Source organism: Haemorhous mexicanus, chromosome 22 (genome assembly GCF_027477595.1).
Source record: "Haemorhous mexicanus isolate bHaeMex1 chromosome 22, bHaeMex1.pri, whole genome shotgun sequence".
Taxonomy (NCBI): domain Eukaryota; kingdom Metazoa; phylum Chordata; class Aves; order Passeriformes; family Fringillidae; genus Haemorhous; species Haemorhous mexicanus.
In genome coordinates this window covers 7712850-7730660 of record NC_082362.1, presented here as the reverse complement: position 1 = coordinate 7730660, position 17811 = coordinate 7712850, and the positions used below count along the sequence as shown (strand labels likewise).

At 43.0% G+C, this 17811-nt stretch overlaps 2 protein-coding genes across 15 annotated transcripts in view; one reads left to right on the top strand and one right to left on the bottom strand.

The window, feature by feature from the left end:
• Nucleotides 1-8904, bottom strand: part of EFCAB5 (EF-hand calcium binding domain 5) — a 35812-nt gene extending 26908 nt beyond the window's left edge. For 5 of the 13 annotated variants that reach the window (XR_009489145.1, XR_009489144.1, XR_009489147.1 and 2 more), the window contains exons 1-4: nucleotides 8823-8897; nucleotides 7874-7908; nucleotides 4942-5241; nucleotides 1402-1977 (exon numbers count right to left, since the gene is read on the bottom strand). Coding sequence is in view for 6 of the 13 variants with exons in the window: in XM_059865729.1 (XP_059721712.1) it covers nucleotides 1402-1967 (566 nt within the window). In the remaining 7 variants the exon portion in view is untranslated. Of the gene's footprint in view, nucleotides 1-1401; nucleotides 1978-4941; nucleotides 5242-7873; nucleotides 7909-8822 lie in introns of those variants that run through there. The other 8 variants (XM_059865730.1, XM_059865734.1, XM_059865731.1 and 5 more) reach the window with 7 other exon arrangements.
• SSH2 (slingshot protein phosphatase 2) overlaps nucleotides 8664-17811 on the top strand; it is a 90028-nt gene continuing 80880 nt past the window's right edge. The window contains exon 1 of one of the 2 annotated variants that reach the window (XM_059865725.1): nucleotides 8664-8853. In XM_059865725.1, coding sequence (XP_059721708.1) covers nucleotides 8791-8853 — 63 coding nt within the window. In that variant the 5' untranslated portion in view covers nucleotides 8664-8790. The remainder of the gene's footprint in view (nucleotides 8854-17811) is intronic. The other variant, XM_059865727.1, reaches the window with a different exon arrangement.

Here is a 17811-nt window from a genome sequence, read left to right as displayed (position 1 = left end):
ACAGGTCATGGGTAGCCAACGCTTTGTGTTCAACAAAAGCCCAATCCAAAACCCCAGGAAATTTTATGTATTTTAGTTCATTTGCTTTTTCAAAACAAAAGAGCTATATCCAGGTGTCCCTCTGTGAAGCAACAGGAACAATAAAACTGTTACCAAAGCAAAGGTGTGGCAAGGCTGACATCCTAAACAACCCCCCAGAACAGCCTCTGCTTGAGTAAAACTCACTGAAAGACATATTTCCCCAGCTCATTTGTTGCAGACCAACATTTAAAAAATAGAAAATAAAACTGAAATTCTTTTATCAGAGACTGTATGAAATTCACTTCTCACGCTGCTTTGTTGTATTCACATCTTACAAACTGCAGCAGTATGTTTAATGGAAATGTGGAGACAGATAGAGAGACTTAACATATCCTTTTAAGCATTATAATACTGGGAACTTCAATTATCTTCATTTAAGGTTTATGCATAAGATATGTCAACATTTTACTTCCCTAATTCCTGACACTGAAACCAATTTTCAAGGTGTATGCACTATTTATGCAAATAGGGAGTCATTCAAACAGAAGTCATTATTCTACAAACACAGATACAGAATAAAGTGATCTAGTAGTGAATGAGTAATTTTGACATTAATCACAATCACCTCTGGATCATCATCATGAACAGAAAAGTTCACATCTATATTTTCCTGAACACAGCAATGAAAATAAATTATTATTCATCTAATGGTCTCACATTTTAACCTCAGCATTTTGTAAGGTGCCATGGAACCCCATTCCAACATTCATTAAGTATTATACTAAAGCAAACAGCCCAGAAATAAGCAACAGAACAAAATACAAAACAGTTTCTACTTTAAGAGGAAAAATACAATAGAAAAGGAAAGCCTAAATAAAAATCCTGGGTGAAAGAGTTTCTACAATGTGCCAGGACAATGTTGTTAGCCTGGTCAAGAGAAATCATCCTGAAGGAGGAAAAAAAGATTATGTTTTTATTAAATTTGGAAGACTAGAGAAGAAACCATCTGAAGAGTCTCCCGACCTTTCATACTAATACCTATTCCAAAGAGCTGCTGTCACTAAGCTAGACCAGTTTGGAAGTAGTTTGCATTGCTCATGTGTTATGAGATAGAGCCTAAGGAGGAATTATATCCTTGTGAAGGGCAGAATATTGCATTAAACAGGAATAACTGGTGTTTCATTTTGTGTGCCATGTTCTGGTATTTGTCCTGTTTCTCAAGTTTTATGAGACAAATACAATCCCTGGCACTGCACTCCACAAGGTGTGTTTTGCTCAAGATTCTGCCAGCCAGGCTGCAGGAACACCATTCCTTCTGTAAAACAGAGACCAAGATGCCAGCTCTGGCCTTGTGACCAGCCACACTGTCAGTGCTCTCACCTCTGTGATGTTGTACCTTGCCTCAAAGATTTGAGCTCCTCCGAGACCACCTTCATTTCTCTCAGGTATGGGCCTGGCTTTGTAGGAACGCTATGCTGAGGGTTATGCCTCATCAGGTATTCTGCAAGATAATTGATGGGCTTAAATTTGGTTGGTTCTTGGTCTGATACAAGCACATGGTTTCTTTCCACTGCCATTAACAAATTTTCTGTTCCTGGGATTAATGTAGGGAGGAGGTTGTCGAGCAAATAGAGGCGAGTATCGAGTGTCCCCTCCTCCTCATTGTACCACTCTCTGGCCAGCCAGTCCCCAGGTTCTCTCCTCCTCACCTTTGCTTCTTCTGCCTTTTGTGCTTGAACCAACCTCATCTTTGTCTCCTGCAGACTCAGACACCTTTGTTGTACCTTTTCATGAAAACACTCTTTCCACGAAGTGTAATTCCTAGGACTTGGCAGCTCATCACCCCCCTGATTGCTTTCCATCGCTGTTGCAGTCCCATCCTTATGTCCAAGTTCAGGATCTTGTAGACCTGCAGATTGGGCTGATTCTTCTGGCTGAGCAGCCATACCTCAAGCACTGTGACACAGAAAAAAAGGAGCTGTTATGTAATGTCAAAAAATGCAGCAGTGCCCTAACAGGTGACACAGGAATAGAGTCTATTGTTAGGCATTAACTAATATTTTTTCTGTGTTCCTTTTTTATTCTGTTACTGCTGCTTTGTACTCTTAAATAAATACAGACCCTTTACTTCAAAGATCAGTAAATGATTTATAAAGATTAATTATGTATCACAACAGCCCTTGGAGACAGAGCAACTAAATGAATGTGTTCCTTTCTTAGGGCAGAAGAAACTGAGACACAAAAGGGGAATGATTAATTTCAGGCCACTTAGAGACTCAGAAACCAAGCAGTGAACAGTGCTTGGAACTTATCCCCCAGTTCCAGCCGGTGGAATCCTCTTACCCCCAGCACATAATTTCTGTTTAGGTCCATTCCCTGCCTCCAGGAAATTCAGTGGATATGAGACAAAGGAAGGAAGTAATGGAAAATTCCAGATACCCAGGAGCAAGATTCCTCTATGTGCTTCCTCTGCTTCAGCTTTTCTGAGGCCGTGAATAACAGTGAGGAAGCTTGTCCCACAAACTGCTTAACTTCAACAGCAGCAACTATTTTTTGCTCTGGACATTTTGTTAACGTAACAAGGACACAGGTGCATGGGTCAACAGAGCTTCTACAGAAAGGAGAAACCTATACCTGAATTCTGTGATTAAGTTACTCACAAGCATTTTATGTTGTAGATCACTCTGTAAAAGAATAATCCCTTTACAGTTTCAAGAACTTCACTACTTAAAATGTTCATCCTGTGAAATATCAGAAAGAAGCTGAGCTGCTCACAAGGCATAATTTGAAAAATATTCCTATATATCTCCATGCATAACTGTCTGCATCTGGAATGGGATTAACACACACAGAATGGAGCACAAGACTGGCTACTACTTGATTCAAAGCATGAAAAATCAGCAGCATGCTGAAAATCCCCCAGCTCAGTGTTGAACACAGCAAGGGAAGGATGATATTAATAAATAATCTAAAACCGTTCCAAATTAGAGATGAAGCTCTACTCTGAACTTGTTGCCACTCTACCCTCTTCAAGTTTTTATTTAAAAGTGCTTTTCACTGAGGCCTTTCAGTATCCATAGCAATAGCACTACTTTTGATATGCACTGCTCTTCCTGCTTAAGCATTTGTAGCTGTTCTGAAGCCATTCAGCCTTCCAGGAAATGCATAAATGTGATCTACAGCCCTCCTGGCACACAAATTTAATTATGAATATGTTGACCTTCTGGTTCATTAACACTGTTGGAGTACAAATACTGCCTGGATGGGTGGGATGTGTCACAGCGTTAAAATTCTAGGTTTGTTTTCTCAATGGGCTCGTTGGCAGATTCTAGTAAATTTTTCCAAAGGCACATTCCTGCTGGGAATGGGATGGCTCAAGCTGCCTACCTGACCCACATTGAGGGTTTTAGGTTGGTAGTTGGTTTTGCTACCAAAGGACATGAGCTGGAAAGGAGTCTGGATTTACAATGGTGGAAAGGGAAACCTGTCCACCCTGTGGGATTGTTCCTTGCTTAGGTGAGTTCCTTTCAACAAGCTGTAAAACCAGAGTCCTTGGTTCAAAGCAGGGTGTTAACCAAATGTTCTGGTCACATTCCAAATCAGCTGGTTTTGTTGTGCCAAAATAAACTGTTCTTGTCGTTTCAAATACTTATGTTATTTCTTAAACATCCTTTAAGAAACCCTCTGCAGTTTCTGTGCAATGTTAAAGTGACAACTGTACTCTGCTTTATGAGGTGGCTGATTCTGAAAGATGATGAATATGTTTTCGACACTGCTCTCAACCTTTTGGTAAGATGGTTTTGAGGATTAGTAAATGTTTATAAAGGATCTCCATGCCTCTGACCAAAACAAAACATGAAACAAGCAGTGTGACTGTTCTGTCTCCATTCCATGGCATCCACGTAACTCCAGGAATGGAAGCAGAGCATGGAGAACTGTGCCCAGTGCTTTAATGCAGTACAGATGAAGAAGACTAAGAGGGTATGGAAGAACAAACAAAAATAAAAAAACAACAAAGGAATGCTACCATCAGGTCATGAAACTTGGGATTTGTGGAGGATTACAGAGACACACAATGGATAAGACTCCATTGGCTCATAACCTTCAGTGATTTTCATTAGTTGAGAATTTGGCCCATAAGGAAGAATTTCTCCACTGAAAGGATGGTCAGGCATTGGAAGGGATGGAGCCACCATCCCTGGAAGTGTTCAAGAAACAACTGGACATGGCACTCAGTGCCATGGTCACATTGACAACGAATGTTGGATTCAAAGATCTTGGGGGTGTTTTCCAAACTTAATGATTCTATGAGTCTGTGATTCTACAATGATATTGAGAGCTCTCAGGGCCTATGGCATTCCCAAATGGAGCCAAATAACAGCAACCATAGAGCACAGAGGCAAGCTCTAGAAACACCCAGGAAATTTGAAGTGTGATATAAAGTTTCCTGTAAGCCTTTGTTCAAGCTGAAGGCAAGATAAGCTTTCCATTATTTAGTAGGATGCCACTTCCCTGGCTCCTTTTCTGTAAGAAAAATATTCTTGCTGGAATCCCTGCAGGTACAATAAGATTATCTCAGAAAACCCAAATGTGCTCATAAACAATATTCTTATGGTTTCATTGTTATTCTGTTAGAGAATTTTGATGGGTGGGATAAAGCCAGGAACTACTAAAACTTGTTTAGGTAAATATTTTCTAGATGTTTGAGTTATAAAAGTCCATTCAAAAACAAAGTTCAATCTCTTTGACATTCTGTTCCTCAGAAATAATTGTGCCTTCCCCTCATGTGTTTCATAGAGCATATTTATCTCATCAGAAAAAGCCCAATACCCTTTTCATACATGATCTTTTCAATACAATTAAAATTTTAAAACATTTTCTCCTTTGCTTTCTGAAGCTTTGAAGAACTGTTTTTCTTACCTTTGGAGCAGGTCTCAAAATAGATCTTATTCCTCCTGTATTCAAAGTGGCTTTGCAAATCAACAGGGATTTAATAAATGTCCATCAACCATTAAAAATCTTGAAGTGAATTAGGGATTTCTCAGACCTGCTGTGGAGCTGGGCTGTGAGTTTTACTCTTCTCTGTGTTTGCAGTTGCTAAGCAATAATCCCAAAGGTTGCTATGTCTTTCCACGTTCAAAATTGCTGTAGGTTGTCTTTTGGCTTTGGCACAGCCCAACAGACTCTTCTGTACTGAACTTAGAACATGGCATCACGTGACTGAAAATAAAATAAAATCAAGAAAGGACTATGAATAGCAACAGAGAACATTAAGGGCACAAACAGAGAATCTGCAGGTGCCAGTGACAGGGTACCTTCAGATTCAAGGTTCACAAAGTCCAGAACTGTCTCAAGCCCATTACCAGCTGAAGGGAGGACTGTGTTAACCAGATGTGAGAATCTCAGACATAAAAAGAAATTAATTACAAACTCAATTTAAACATTTTCAGGCTTTCTTTCTTGTGTTGCTTTGAAGCAGCCTTGCAGGAAAGGCACACAAGCGTTAACGAGGGGGGAGAGCATGGTGCCATTTTGTCAGACTCCATTTAAACCTGAGTCTAAAGGAATTTGATGAATTCCCTTTCCTAATCTCTCCTATATTCTTTGAAGAATAATATGACAGGAAAAGGAGAAGGCAAAAGACAAACACATCTACAACAAGCATTCTGCACTCATTTACACAAATGTAAATCAGGTGCCTGTTCAGCAGTTCCCTTGGGTAAGGCACGACTTCCAACTGAGAAACTTATGGCAATTTCTACCAGGAAATGAGGTTTATCTAATGCTGTTTCTTTCTTTGTATTCTATACTGGAAGTGGCAAAACCTGCAGGAAAACTGAACTGTGACTTTATCTATGATATTTGTCATTAGAACAGCTGCAAGGTGCCCTGCCCTCTATTAGTCTCCATTTCATGGAATAGCCTGTAAGAAACCTTGAAATAGAGGCCAACTTTCATGTGAAAAATACACTGTAATAAATTATCATTTCTTAGCTATTTATTTGGAGAAACATATCTGAAGGAAATATGCTCATTGCAGTGCATTTCCAAGATGTGTCAAAGTCTAGCATCAATTATGTTAACAAAATGAAGCAGAAAATTAGTGCTCAGGAGTAATTTAAAATGAGGCTTTAAACTGGATTGTGCACTTTTTCCTCAAAGCAGTTTGCTCATGATTAATTCCTGTTATCTCTTCTCCCAGGTGGCCTTGGTTTTTCCCCTTTGCAATTCAGAATTCTGTTGCTATTATGATTAACATACAAAACTTTTTGAGAATGAAACATAAATTTTTAAAAAAAAGGTAATTTTTTTCCAACCCCCAAACAAGAATATACAACTAGAACTTAGAAGGATGGATGAAAACAGCTCTATTTTTATTTTTCTGGAAGTGGAATCCCGTGGGTTAAGCAAACCTTTAATTGTACTCTATCTAACTTGGCTGTTATCCCTTAATGTTTCTGCTAAGCAAAGTGTATCCTTTTATTATGCCACCAAATACTTGCACTGTTGACAAAATAATGGGCTGAATATGTCATCACAGATGTTTTGCTGGAATTGCCTCTTCTATCTTTTTTTTTTTTTTTGTTTTTCTCTGTAAGATACATTTTGGGAGCACTCTGTTGTCTTTTGCAGCTGATGCCAAGATTATGCAATAAAAGCCCTAACATGCAGTAATAATAAGTTATGTTAGCCAGGAAAATGTTTGCAGTGTATTAAATAGTCAGTTTTGGAAACGTGTACAAAACCAGCTCATGTACAGCTCCACTTCTTTGAAATGCTACTCTGGGCTGAAGCAGCAGGTGCTGACCACAGTGCTGCCAGCACAGGAAAGAATAAGGCCACAAGCTTCCAGTCTGTTTTTTGTACCAACCCTGATGCTGTGACCACAGCCTGCCCTCTAATTGCTCTTTTCAATCCCAATACATCTGCCTTATAGCTTCCTCCTCCACATTTAAATTCTGCTGCTAAAAATACCCAAAACATTGCACATGGAAATTACACCTTCCTAGAGGCTGGAAAACTGTCACAATTTGTGGTTGTTGTAGCTAATAACTGATATGTTGGACTTTTAGTGAACTGTAGATAGCAACTCCGTTGTTTACCTGTGGTAAATGTTTCTTAAAAGTGTTTGCTGTTCAAATACCTGGAAGATCTACAGGGTATATGAAAATTACACAAAAGTCTATTTGGAACCTGGTTTAAATAATAATTTCTTGATAGTAATCCCTGCATGACTGGATTAAAATCCAGAATGAAACACCAATCTCAGGTGAGGGAATGGCTATAATATTTTGGGTATTTTAGTCTTCCACCAATCCTCTCTATCAATGCAGACATACCTGAACATGAGCTATGGGCGTGAAAGCAGCCCTATATTTGCATGTTTAAGACCCTGGCTTGCTGTGCAGCCCACTCTAAACACAGTTTAGTCCAATTTCGGGAGCCTGTCCTCCATCCCTTATCCTCCATCCTCACCCGTCCACCAGGAGGCAAAATGATCCATTAGCAAGCCTGACTTCTCCACTGCAGCCAAGCCCAGCTACAGGCGACTCCCTGATCATTATTTAACTGGGAAATAACCTAAGGAGAGACCATGTGGCTTCTCCAGTTCTTAGATTTACAGGGAAAAAGTGCTATCAGCCTGAGAACAGATCGAAGCAGCATCAGCCGTGTGCTCAAATGGAATCCCTGGGTTGATAGACACTCCTGACAAAGAGTTTGCTCTGTTTAACGTTTAGAACAGTTTATGGTTATCATATGTAATGTTGCCATTCAATTCCCAAGAGACAATTCTTGATCCCAGTCACCTCCTTCCCATGAATTTTGTAGATTCTTTGCAGATCCAAATTACCTCCTTCTGATGAATTCAGTGGCACCAGGCTGAAACTGCAAAGCAAATGAAGTTTAATAGCACTTGACCCTTTGTTTCAAACCCCCAAACGCCCAGCAGTTCTGCATCTGGGAATGTTCGAATGCTTAAGATGTAATCCCTAGACTCGGGTTTTGGTGCATTGATGTATGAAGAGGTGTTACATGCTGCTTTCACTATGGAGTTACTATTGCTGCCTAATCCAAGGAAAAGCTCCGCTATGTGACCATTAATGCCAGCTTTCACCAGGGGTTGCCATACCCACCATCACGGCTCCCGGTGGGATGGGATTCCACAAACCATCACCAGCCAGGAGGCACATTAAGGGTGCCCTGCTGGCATAAATTAATAAAAGCCACCTGTGAGGCTGAGGGACCCAGGGGGCGATGCCGAAACCCCTTCAGCAACCGGGGGGAGAATGCCGGCACCCCAGCTCCCTCAAGAACGGGGTGGGGATGCCGCGGCCCCCCTGCCCATCGCAGCCCCCTCAGGAATTGGGGTGAGGATGTCGAGCCCCTCCAGCCTATCGAAGCCCTCTCACGAACCGGGGTGAGGATATCGAGGCCCCCAGGCCACCGCAGCCCGCTCAGGGACCGGGGCTGGGAGCGCCGGGACCCCTCAGGAGCCGCCGGCGCCGCGGGGGTTAACGCGGCACGGCCGCCAGGGGGCGGCGCCGCGCGCGCGCTGACAGCCGGCGCGTGCGCGCTGGCGCCTCATTGTGCCCGGCCGGCCCGGCCCCGCCGCGCCTCAGTCGGCGAGAGGCCGCGGGCGCGCGCGGAGCTGCTGCCGCTGCCGCCCCCTGCGGCCGTCGCCGCCGCGCCACCTCCGCTCCGCTCCCTTCCCCTGTCCCCGCCATGGAGTGAGGCCCCCGCCGGACGGGGGGGCCCCGCCGCGCCTCGATGGCTCTGGTCACGGTGCAGCGCTCGCCTACCCCCAGCGCCACCTCCAGCCCCTGCGCCTCGGTGAGTCCCGGCGGGCACTGAGGGCAGCGCGGCGCTCGGCGGCCGTTGGGGTCCGGCACGCGGCGCTGCGCATGCGCCGCACCCCCTCCGCCTGACCCCCCCCCCCCCCCCCCCGCCCCGGTGCCGCCGGTGTCCGGGCCCCGGGCCGGGGGCGATGCGGCCCGCGGTGCCCTGGAACGGGGCTCACACACCCCCGGGCTGTGGCCTGCTGACAGCCGAGGGGACGGGCGGGGGTCCCGGTGCCCCTCAGCAGGCCCGGGCTGGGGCAGGGCAGCTCCCTGTCGGCCCTCGTGGTATGGCAGGGTCCCGGTCATACCCAGCCCCTCTGTGAAGGATGCGGCGGCGCGGGGCTGTTTCCATAAATCCGCCCGGTTTATTCTGTGTTCATTGTATGCGGTGGGAGAGGCGGGAAGCGTGTGTGGAAGCGACCTGACATGGTTGGGGCTCCGGCCGTGCTCAGCTGATCTCATCTGACAGCACCCTCTGGGTATCCCCAGTGCCCGGCTCTGCCTTTGCGGGCCGCCAAGGTGGTTTTTTCCCCCTTTTTTTAGAACGGTGCATGTAATCTCCACAGGGCTCTGTCAAGCCCAGGAGAGACACAGAACGGCCAGATTCCAAATCCCTGCGTGAGATGTGCGGCAGGACAGATGTTCCCATCGCTGCCGTGGGTTAGGCAGGCAGCTTTGGAGGCTTCTGCCTTTCCATGCTCTTTAAACTTGGGACAGGCTGTTGTTTTGTTTGTTGTTTGTGCTTCTCTATTATAAACCCCTGCACGTTAACCCCTTAAGCTGCGACCTACCCCCCATGTGCTGTTTCTGATATAGTCAAGGATGAGAATGAAAATAGCTTTGCTCTCACTACTGTACGCTTAGTTCTAAGTTAGCATTTATCCTTAAAAAACCTCATGCATTATCACACTGCTGTTATGCCTGATTTGCGAATGTTTGGAGGAAGGGAATAGTTGAAATCCCAGTTGCTTCCATCCTCAGTGGGGGGGAATGAAAAAGCCAACTACTCTGAAAATATTTCTTGTTGTGTTAGGTAACCTCTTCTGAAACTAGATCAGCTGCTTGACAGGTCCTGCCTGCCCCAATGGCATTTTAGCTGTCAGAACACTTACCTCTTTTTTTCCCCCTCTTTCATTCCCATGTCTCTCCTAAGGTATGTTTACTTAGCAACACAGATTAATTTCGCTTATACTTACCTGCTATAAATATTAATGTGCTGCATTACTTCAGAGATTTCTTCCCCTTCTGACTTCTTTACCCTTTCCACTACTCCTTTTCCCATACATTTATAGCATTGAATGCATCTAGTGAGAATAGATTGGTCTCTCTTGGCATCTTCCTTCTTTCTCCCATTTGGATGCATCTTCCTTGGATGCATAGACCCTCCCTTTGTTAAATATTTTATATATATATGAACAATTAGTTGTATTCTCTAAAGCTTTTCCATCTGCAACAGCCAGGCTGTTTCCCAACCAATTAAATTAAATTGAAATCATGCTGATATTTGGATACTACTTAGTTGTTAAATATAAAAGCAACTCCCTGTGGAGCCTGATAAATCCAGAGGATGCAGCCTTGGGTTTATGTGTCTATATTCTGTTTCTCCCATGACATGATATGGAGGTGTGTTCTGTACCAGAAATAAGTGTGTGGCGTATTCCTGGCCTGGTTTTGGGCTTCATAATTACTTCTGCTTTCTCAGACTCCTCTTGCAGTGTAAAGTGAACTTGATTTTCATCACGATCTTAACTGCTATTGTTTGAACACTTCTGCATTTCCTGTTGCAGCTTCCTAACCACACTTCACTATTGGGCTGCCCTTTTAGCCTCTTAGATATCTGGGGTGGGTTGTTTCTCCCTCCTTCTGTTAGAGCTCGTGTGTGTTCCTCCTTTGCCACAAACTTCTTGTTTCTCAATCAAAACTTTATCATTTCAGATGATTCTACTTCCTCAGCTGCTGAGGGTTTGTGAGCAGGGCAGAAACATTTTTAGTCCTTAGGAAGGCTTTGGTCCTAAGCCTGCCACACTTGCCATTCTTCTGGATCCCTGTCAACTGCAGCAGGAGGACTTGATTCTTTCAGTTTTAAGTCAAATTGTTTCAACCAATCTGTAGTAAACTGATGGTTCCTTTGACTGTCTCCAGGTTACCTCTTTAAATGAAAGCATCAATCTTGCTCAATAATTTTATCAGTAGGATAAGGGTCTGTCCTTGCTGTTTCTGAGCAAAGATTATCTGGTAACTGCTGGAACTTAGCTGCTTCAACTTGTGGCAAGGGAGAAGCATGTCAGTGTGCAAGCATATGGCTCTGTCTAATTCTGTTTCCAGGTCACTAAGAATTTTGAGGACAGAAAAGGATTCTCTTTTTAAATTGTTTGATGTCTTTTTGCTTCAGAGATAAACTTCTCAGACAAGGAGAAAGGGTGAAATTGGTGTCCTCAAACTGAGTTTTTTGCATTAAGTATGCCCTATAAACCGTTATAATTGGCTCTTAGAGAGTCAGGGGAATAGCTGATCTGAATCACTCTGAAATTGGACGGCTTTTATTTATAGGTTTTTATCTTGTTCTCATTGCCACAGAGCATCTCATGAGCATTCATTTCAGGGTAGTTCATGCAAAGTGTTGATTATACATTTACAGCCCTCTGGTTGCTTGATGACTTGTAAAATTCCTTTAATTGTCTGTCCAGACTTTTGCTGTTTGTTTTGGCCTTTGGTTATGCAGCCACTCTTGAGAAATAAGACTGCAATCTTCACTCTCATTGAGCAGAGCAGTTGTCTTCTGATGTGCCATGTTAGCAAAAGTGGTGGCAGACAGGGCCATGCTACAGTAAAATACAAAGACGCCATGAGGTCCTTGGTGCTGATGCTGTTGTATTGCTCAGTGCAGTTCTTTGATGATAATTACCTGTATTGGAAATAATCTATTGAAACTTGGCCTTTTAAGGTATTTTTGATGCTCAGTTACCAAAAAATTGTATCTGTAATTTCTGGAAAGTGCTATTTTCCTTTTGTTTATTATATCTCTTTCCTGAGAAGTGAAGAAGCTGGGCAGGCAGTCTGGCCCTGGCTGCTCTCACAGTTCACTTGTCTTCCCTACCCCGAGGGAGACAATATGCTTCTATTGGAAGGGACCGACTGACCCAAAAAGAGAGGATACACTGGGTATATGTTGTTCTAAAATGCACAGTTTGGGAAAAAAAATATGCTAAAGCAAATGAAAACCTAAACCATTGGACTTCCCCTCCTTAACCTCAGGAGAACAGCTTGAGCAGGAAGTAGAGTCCTGGAAATGTGTTTGGGAGTGTCTGTCATGTTGTGCTTGGAAGCTCCTTGCTGGTAGAATGTACAGGAAATATTTTCCTCACTTCTTTATGGGGAAGCTAAATATAACATTTTTCTACCTCTGGTCCTGTAATTGCTGTTGAACAATGTGGTAATTGTGAGTTTACTTAATCATTGATAAGTCCGATCTATCTCATATAGAACTTACTTTTCTATTTTCCTTTTTTTAAATAAATAAATTAAGATCTTGATTGCTGCTGCATGGATAAGGTTATGGAGACTTGATTTTTGGAGGAACTAAAATGTAGCTGGGCAATCAGAAGCTTCCTATGAAATATTTAGTAAAGTTAGGAATGCCTAATATTTGAAGATGCTCTGACCAGTAAAGATCATCTATTGTTTCTTGGTTTTCTCCAGCTGATGTCTTTCAGGCCTAGCCAGAGCTCTGAAAACTGAAGGTTTTGGAGGCAGTGGCCCAGAAGAATGAGCTGATTCCTGCTTTAGGCAAACCTTGTAGTGCCCCACAGGTACCTGTTTCCTCTGGTGCCAGCTGTCATCATTTGGGAGATAAAACTGTTTCAGTGAGGTGATCTGTAACTTCCAGTCTTTTAAATTTCTGCTGAAAGCCCTGTGAGGGAACCAGGAGGCCTCCACCTCTTCCTGGGTGTGATGCTGTGTTGTTAAAAGATGATTTCTCTCCAGCTGGACAAGACCAGGCTGTTGGAGCACAGATAATTTTTGTGTGTGGAAATGCATTCATGTGTGAGACTCTCCTAAAGCAGTTTGATGGTTAAACTGTGACAGAAGACCTGTCCTTCTCTGGCATATCTGCTGCCTCTTGTGTACACACTGAGCAGGTTTCCTCTAGGATCTGCATGAAATGCAATGTCCCCTAAGAGGTGACAACAGTATTTGCAGCTGAGAAGGAGGATGATGACAGTGGAATTGGAGCCTCACTGAGAACCACAGAGAAACATTCTTAAAACTTGCAGAGTGCATGAAAAAAAAATCTTCATTTTTAAAAAGAGATCTAACTCCTTTTGTAGCATATCTCAATGATAGCTTGATTTCAGTTTTCACCTCTTGAGTTTTGAGAAGGAGCTTGTAATTTGAAAATGCAAATAGCTTGTGATGCTGTAATGAGTCATTATCTGACCAGTATTGATTCTTGCTGTTTAAGAAATGAAAATAAGTTGAAAAGGCAGGGTATAGTAACATCTACAGTCATTCTGGGAGCCAATGACATGTTTATTTAAGTGGAAAATGCTATTTTGAGCAGAGACTGCCATCCACAAAGCAGCACAAAGCAGTCTGCTGGAAATATTTTAGTGTAAGAGGGCTGCCTTTATGCAGGGGTAATGCCTGAGGATTTCCAGTTACTGGAAAAAATCCTGAAAGATCTAAAGCTGCAACTCTTCTGTCTTGGGAAATGAAAAAAAAAAAAAAAAAAGGAAATAGCCTTTGGGCAGCTTAGCTCAGTGAAGCTGCTCCCTGATCACAGCCTGCAGCTCAAGGTTTCATTCTTCAGTCACAACAAGCCACATCCTCCCAGGACCAGCTGAAGCAAGGGGGCTCTTTGCAGGCTTTGCAGTCTTCACGTCTGACTCTTGCTGTTGCCATTAGCAAGAAGTACAAATGGAGCTGCTGCTTTGTGACCAGTGCTGCCTTCATGTGAACTGGCCCTGCCACTCAAGAGCTCTTAGGCTGGTCAGTTGCCTGCTCCAGGTGTTCCAGTTGTTTAGTTCAGTCTCTGAATTAAACATATCTCCACTCTGCACCATTGATTTGCCTGAGGGTCCTTTTAATTTGATGATTAGGTAGTGACAATGAAACTCATATCTTTTGCATAAAAGGGGAACCTTGGAAGCAGGAGAAGAGGTGATGCTTATTGGAAGTAGTCAATGATTTAAGCAAGGCACACACTGTTTCTTAGCTTTTGGATGGAAGCTGTTCCTGTGGAGTGCTCTGTTTAAAGGGGTAAAAAATTATGAGGGCTAAAAGCCATTTTTGCATTTCTGAGTTGGGCCATATAAATTGGTTAAATTACTGTCAACCCAACAATCTGCAAAATGTCTTATCACAATACTGCAATATTGCAGTGTGTGTTCATGTGTTTTAGTCAGCATTTGGGGAGGCTTCTGTATATAGGGCTTTGAATGTGTCAATAGCTTTTTGCCCAAATAGAATTCCTCTGAATATGCATCTTATCAGCGTTGCTCATTGCAGGCTGCTCTCCTCTCGGAAGGCAGAAAACGTTGCTGTGAGATGAGTCACACCGTTTAACAGCTTGTTGCTTCCATGGTGAGACGCACCCTTGCTGTGCATGCCAGTGCTCATGGAACTCCTGGCAAATGCCCTATGACCTGAACTCCTTATGGCCCCGTCCATGGAACGCCCCTGGCACTCTGAAACGCCTTGTGCTTGTGGCTCCTCACTGCTGTTGGGTGCACTGCTCCTCCTCCTCTTCCTCCCAAGAGACTCCCAAACTGAGGCTTCATGGAAATAATGAAGTTATTGCATTGGTGGGGGCTGTTTCAGGGTGAAATTATTGGGGAACTTAAGGCCACAGTGTAAACTTCTTGTATTGAAGTAATCAAAGACATTAGAGTATTTCATCTGAGCTATTTTGAAAGAAGTGTTTTATCAGAGATCATACTGTCCCTGTACTGAGCTCATACCAGAGCTCAGGAGGTGGCTTTGAGGCTTGAGCTTTCCACCACTCTGCCAGTGGAGAAGCACAGGAGATCTTGGAGAATTCAATTCCAGAGATGTTGTCTCAGGAGTTGGACTGCAACTTGTAACTGAATTAAATATCTGAAAAGTGAATTTTAATATGGAAAGCCAGTCCTGTCCAGAAAACTGTGGCTGTCCTATTCTCATTGGCTGCTACCATGTCCCTTCTGTTTTGATGTGCAGAACTGTCAGATTTAAAATTGCAGCAAGAACTTTTAAGACTTGTTCAACTGGCTTGGTTTCGCTTCAAGAGCTGACATCTGAGAATTGTGTACATTAGGATTCTTCAGAAAAAACCCTGAAAGAAAACATGTCATGCTTTTCATCTTTTCATTTTACAGGATGATGAGAGGGAGGGATAGGGCATGTGCCTTGCATGTGTAAAGTGCTTTGCTTTCCAAAGGAGAGCTGGTTGGTAGGTAGAGGTAGTCTGACTCTTCTGAGTAGTGCAGGACCAACCCTTTCACTCAGTCCATCTAAAAATGGAGTTTTCCACAGGTCTCTGAAGCTCCTGAATGGACTGCAGACAGTCAGCTGATGTCTGTGAGCTTCTTGTATAGTAGCAGGTAGCCTTTGGAGGCTGCTGTTCCCTTGCAGTACTGAGTCCTGGAGCATCTTCAGTAGGAAACAGGGTGTCACACTGGAAATTTAGCTCATGAGTTGCTGTGGGGCAGGCAGGGAAATGACTCAGCTCTCTGACCTAGGGACAGGAGCTAAACCTAGGTACAAGAGGAAGTGCTAGGTGATGAGATAAGGTGTTTCTGGAATAAGGATTGATTCTTTTTTTGTTCTTCTTTGTTTCTGTTGTCTTTCTTTTTTGTTTTCCTTTCCGAAGTACTCCTCAACAGTTTTAAATAGTTTAAAGACAAACAGCTCTGGGCATGTTCTTCAAAGATGCTGTAACCACTATATTTAAATACAGTTCTTCAAGATGTGGTAGGAAACAGCTAGGTGCTGTATTGTCTTCCAGAGTGAAGAGCAAACCTGGAAATGACAGCCCCTCCCCTTTGCCCTTTCACATTGCAGAATGGTTAACAACGATTTAATTCACACTCTAACCAAATATTTTTTTAATGTAACATCTAGTGAGTTTGATTACTGCTAGTTTGCTCTGGTTTTTTTTTTACAGCTGAGCTGTGCTTACATGGGGGAGCAAACTTGTGACTTCAAAAAGTGAAGTGAAACAGGACAACTTAGACCTTTTTGTTCTTTGTGGTGTTTCTTCCTCATTGGTAGTATTTTGGTTCAGCAGCAGTTACTAGAATGTGTAAGCCTGAATTCCACCTCTTAATGAATCCTGAGACAGCAGCTACCCCTGTAGTGTGGGTTGAGTTTAATATTGCATAAACTTGTCAGTAGAGTTGCAGATGGGAACCAAATATTAATATATTATCTCTTGCTTTTAGTGTTTGCCTGCCACTGCATCCCTCAGCACTTTGCTGTGTGGCTGCCTTGGTGCTGGGAGGGACTTGTCCTTCAGTGCAGCTTCTGCTCTGCTCCTGAATCTCAAATAAGAGATTATCAGGGAAAACCAATATGAGCAGAGCATATTTTCAACCCCCTTCCCAAAAGCTGGCCATAGTTGTAGGATACTTTAAGGCAAGGGAGGTATTACTAGTTAACATTTATAGTGTGACTGGAATAAAATTTGCACAGTCTCAGTGGGTGAATATTTTTCACAGAGACTTTACAGATCCCTGGTTTCATCTTGCGCATCATGCTGCAAAGATAACAACTGTGCCACACGCTTCTGCAACCCACACTTCTGGTCCTTGAAGTGGAATTTTTCTCCTTTACACATAAACCAGAAACTGCTCTGATGGGGAGGAAGCTCTGTTTAACTTAGATCTGTTTGTGTTGACCATACATGGCTGAGACAGTTATTTTCGGGCAGTTAGTTTCTATCTGCTTCTCATATGACTGAGAAAGTTCAAACTTGACTTTGCCTTGAGGAGAAGGGAAAAGTTTGAGAATTTTTTTTTTTTTTTTTTTTTTTTAGTATTTGAGGTGAAGATGGCATGAGCCAAAATAAATTTTTAAGCTTGAGCACTTGCTCATGTCTTGGTCCTGAATTTGAGAAGTGCCCCATTTAAAAAGTAAAGTAATAAAAAACCCAACAAAACCAAAACTAAACAACCCCCTCCCTACAAACAGCCCCACAAAACCCAACCCAAAATTACTCAGCTTGTTTAAAATTTAAACTTGCAAGTTTGATTTTAGGACAGGTGAGCACAGAATGCCTTGAGCCAAAGGGAATGCAAGACAGAGGCAGCTTGAGGTGAGAAGCAATCTGTTTGTGTCAGAATTTAATTTACTTGCTCAGAAGTGGGACATCCTGGACGTACTCCACCCTCCTTAAACTTCACTTTGGTGGTGAACATTCTCTGCATATGCTGTGAGAGATGCTGAAGAGCCCTGAAGGGTGAGAGATACCAGCAGGGTTTTGGTGCAGATTGTCTTCTGGGGGCAGATGGGGAGCGATTTCCTGGCTGAGTGCTGATAGTTTGTCTAACGTGCAGCCTTGCTCTTTGTGGCTTGGCACAGGTTCAGTGCTCTGTGTGGTGTGGAAGCACGCTGTGTAAAACGTGAGAATTTCCTGCTGTGATAAGGAACCAACAGTTCTTCCAACAGGTGCAGTCTTTAGCTGCAGTCCTGAAGATGTAACAGAAATGTTTGCTCTCATGGGCCTTCAGTATTGTCAATCTCAAACTGAGTCTGGCCTGAATAGTTCAGAAGGCAGAGCTTTGCTTTCTGCCTTGCACTGCTGTGATAAGAGAATTAGGAGGGGAAGCTGTGTTCAAGAATCTCTAATCCATGATGGTGACTGTGACTGAAATGAATAATCTTATTTTAAAGGGTGCTCTAAACCACTAAAGCTTTATAAATATTAATTTTGTTCATTTGTTTCCTAATAAAAGGCTTTTATTCATGAAAT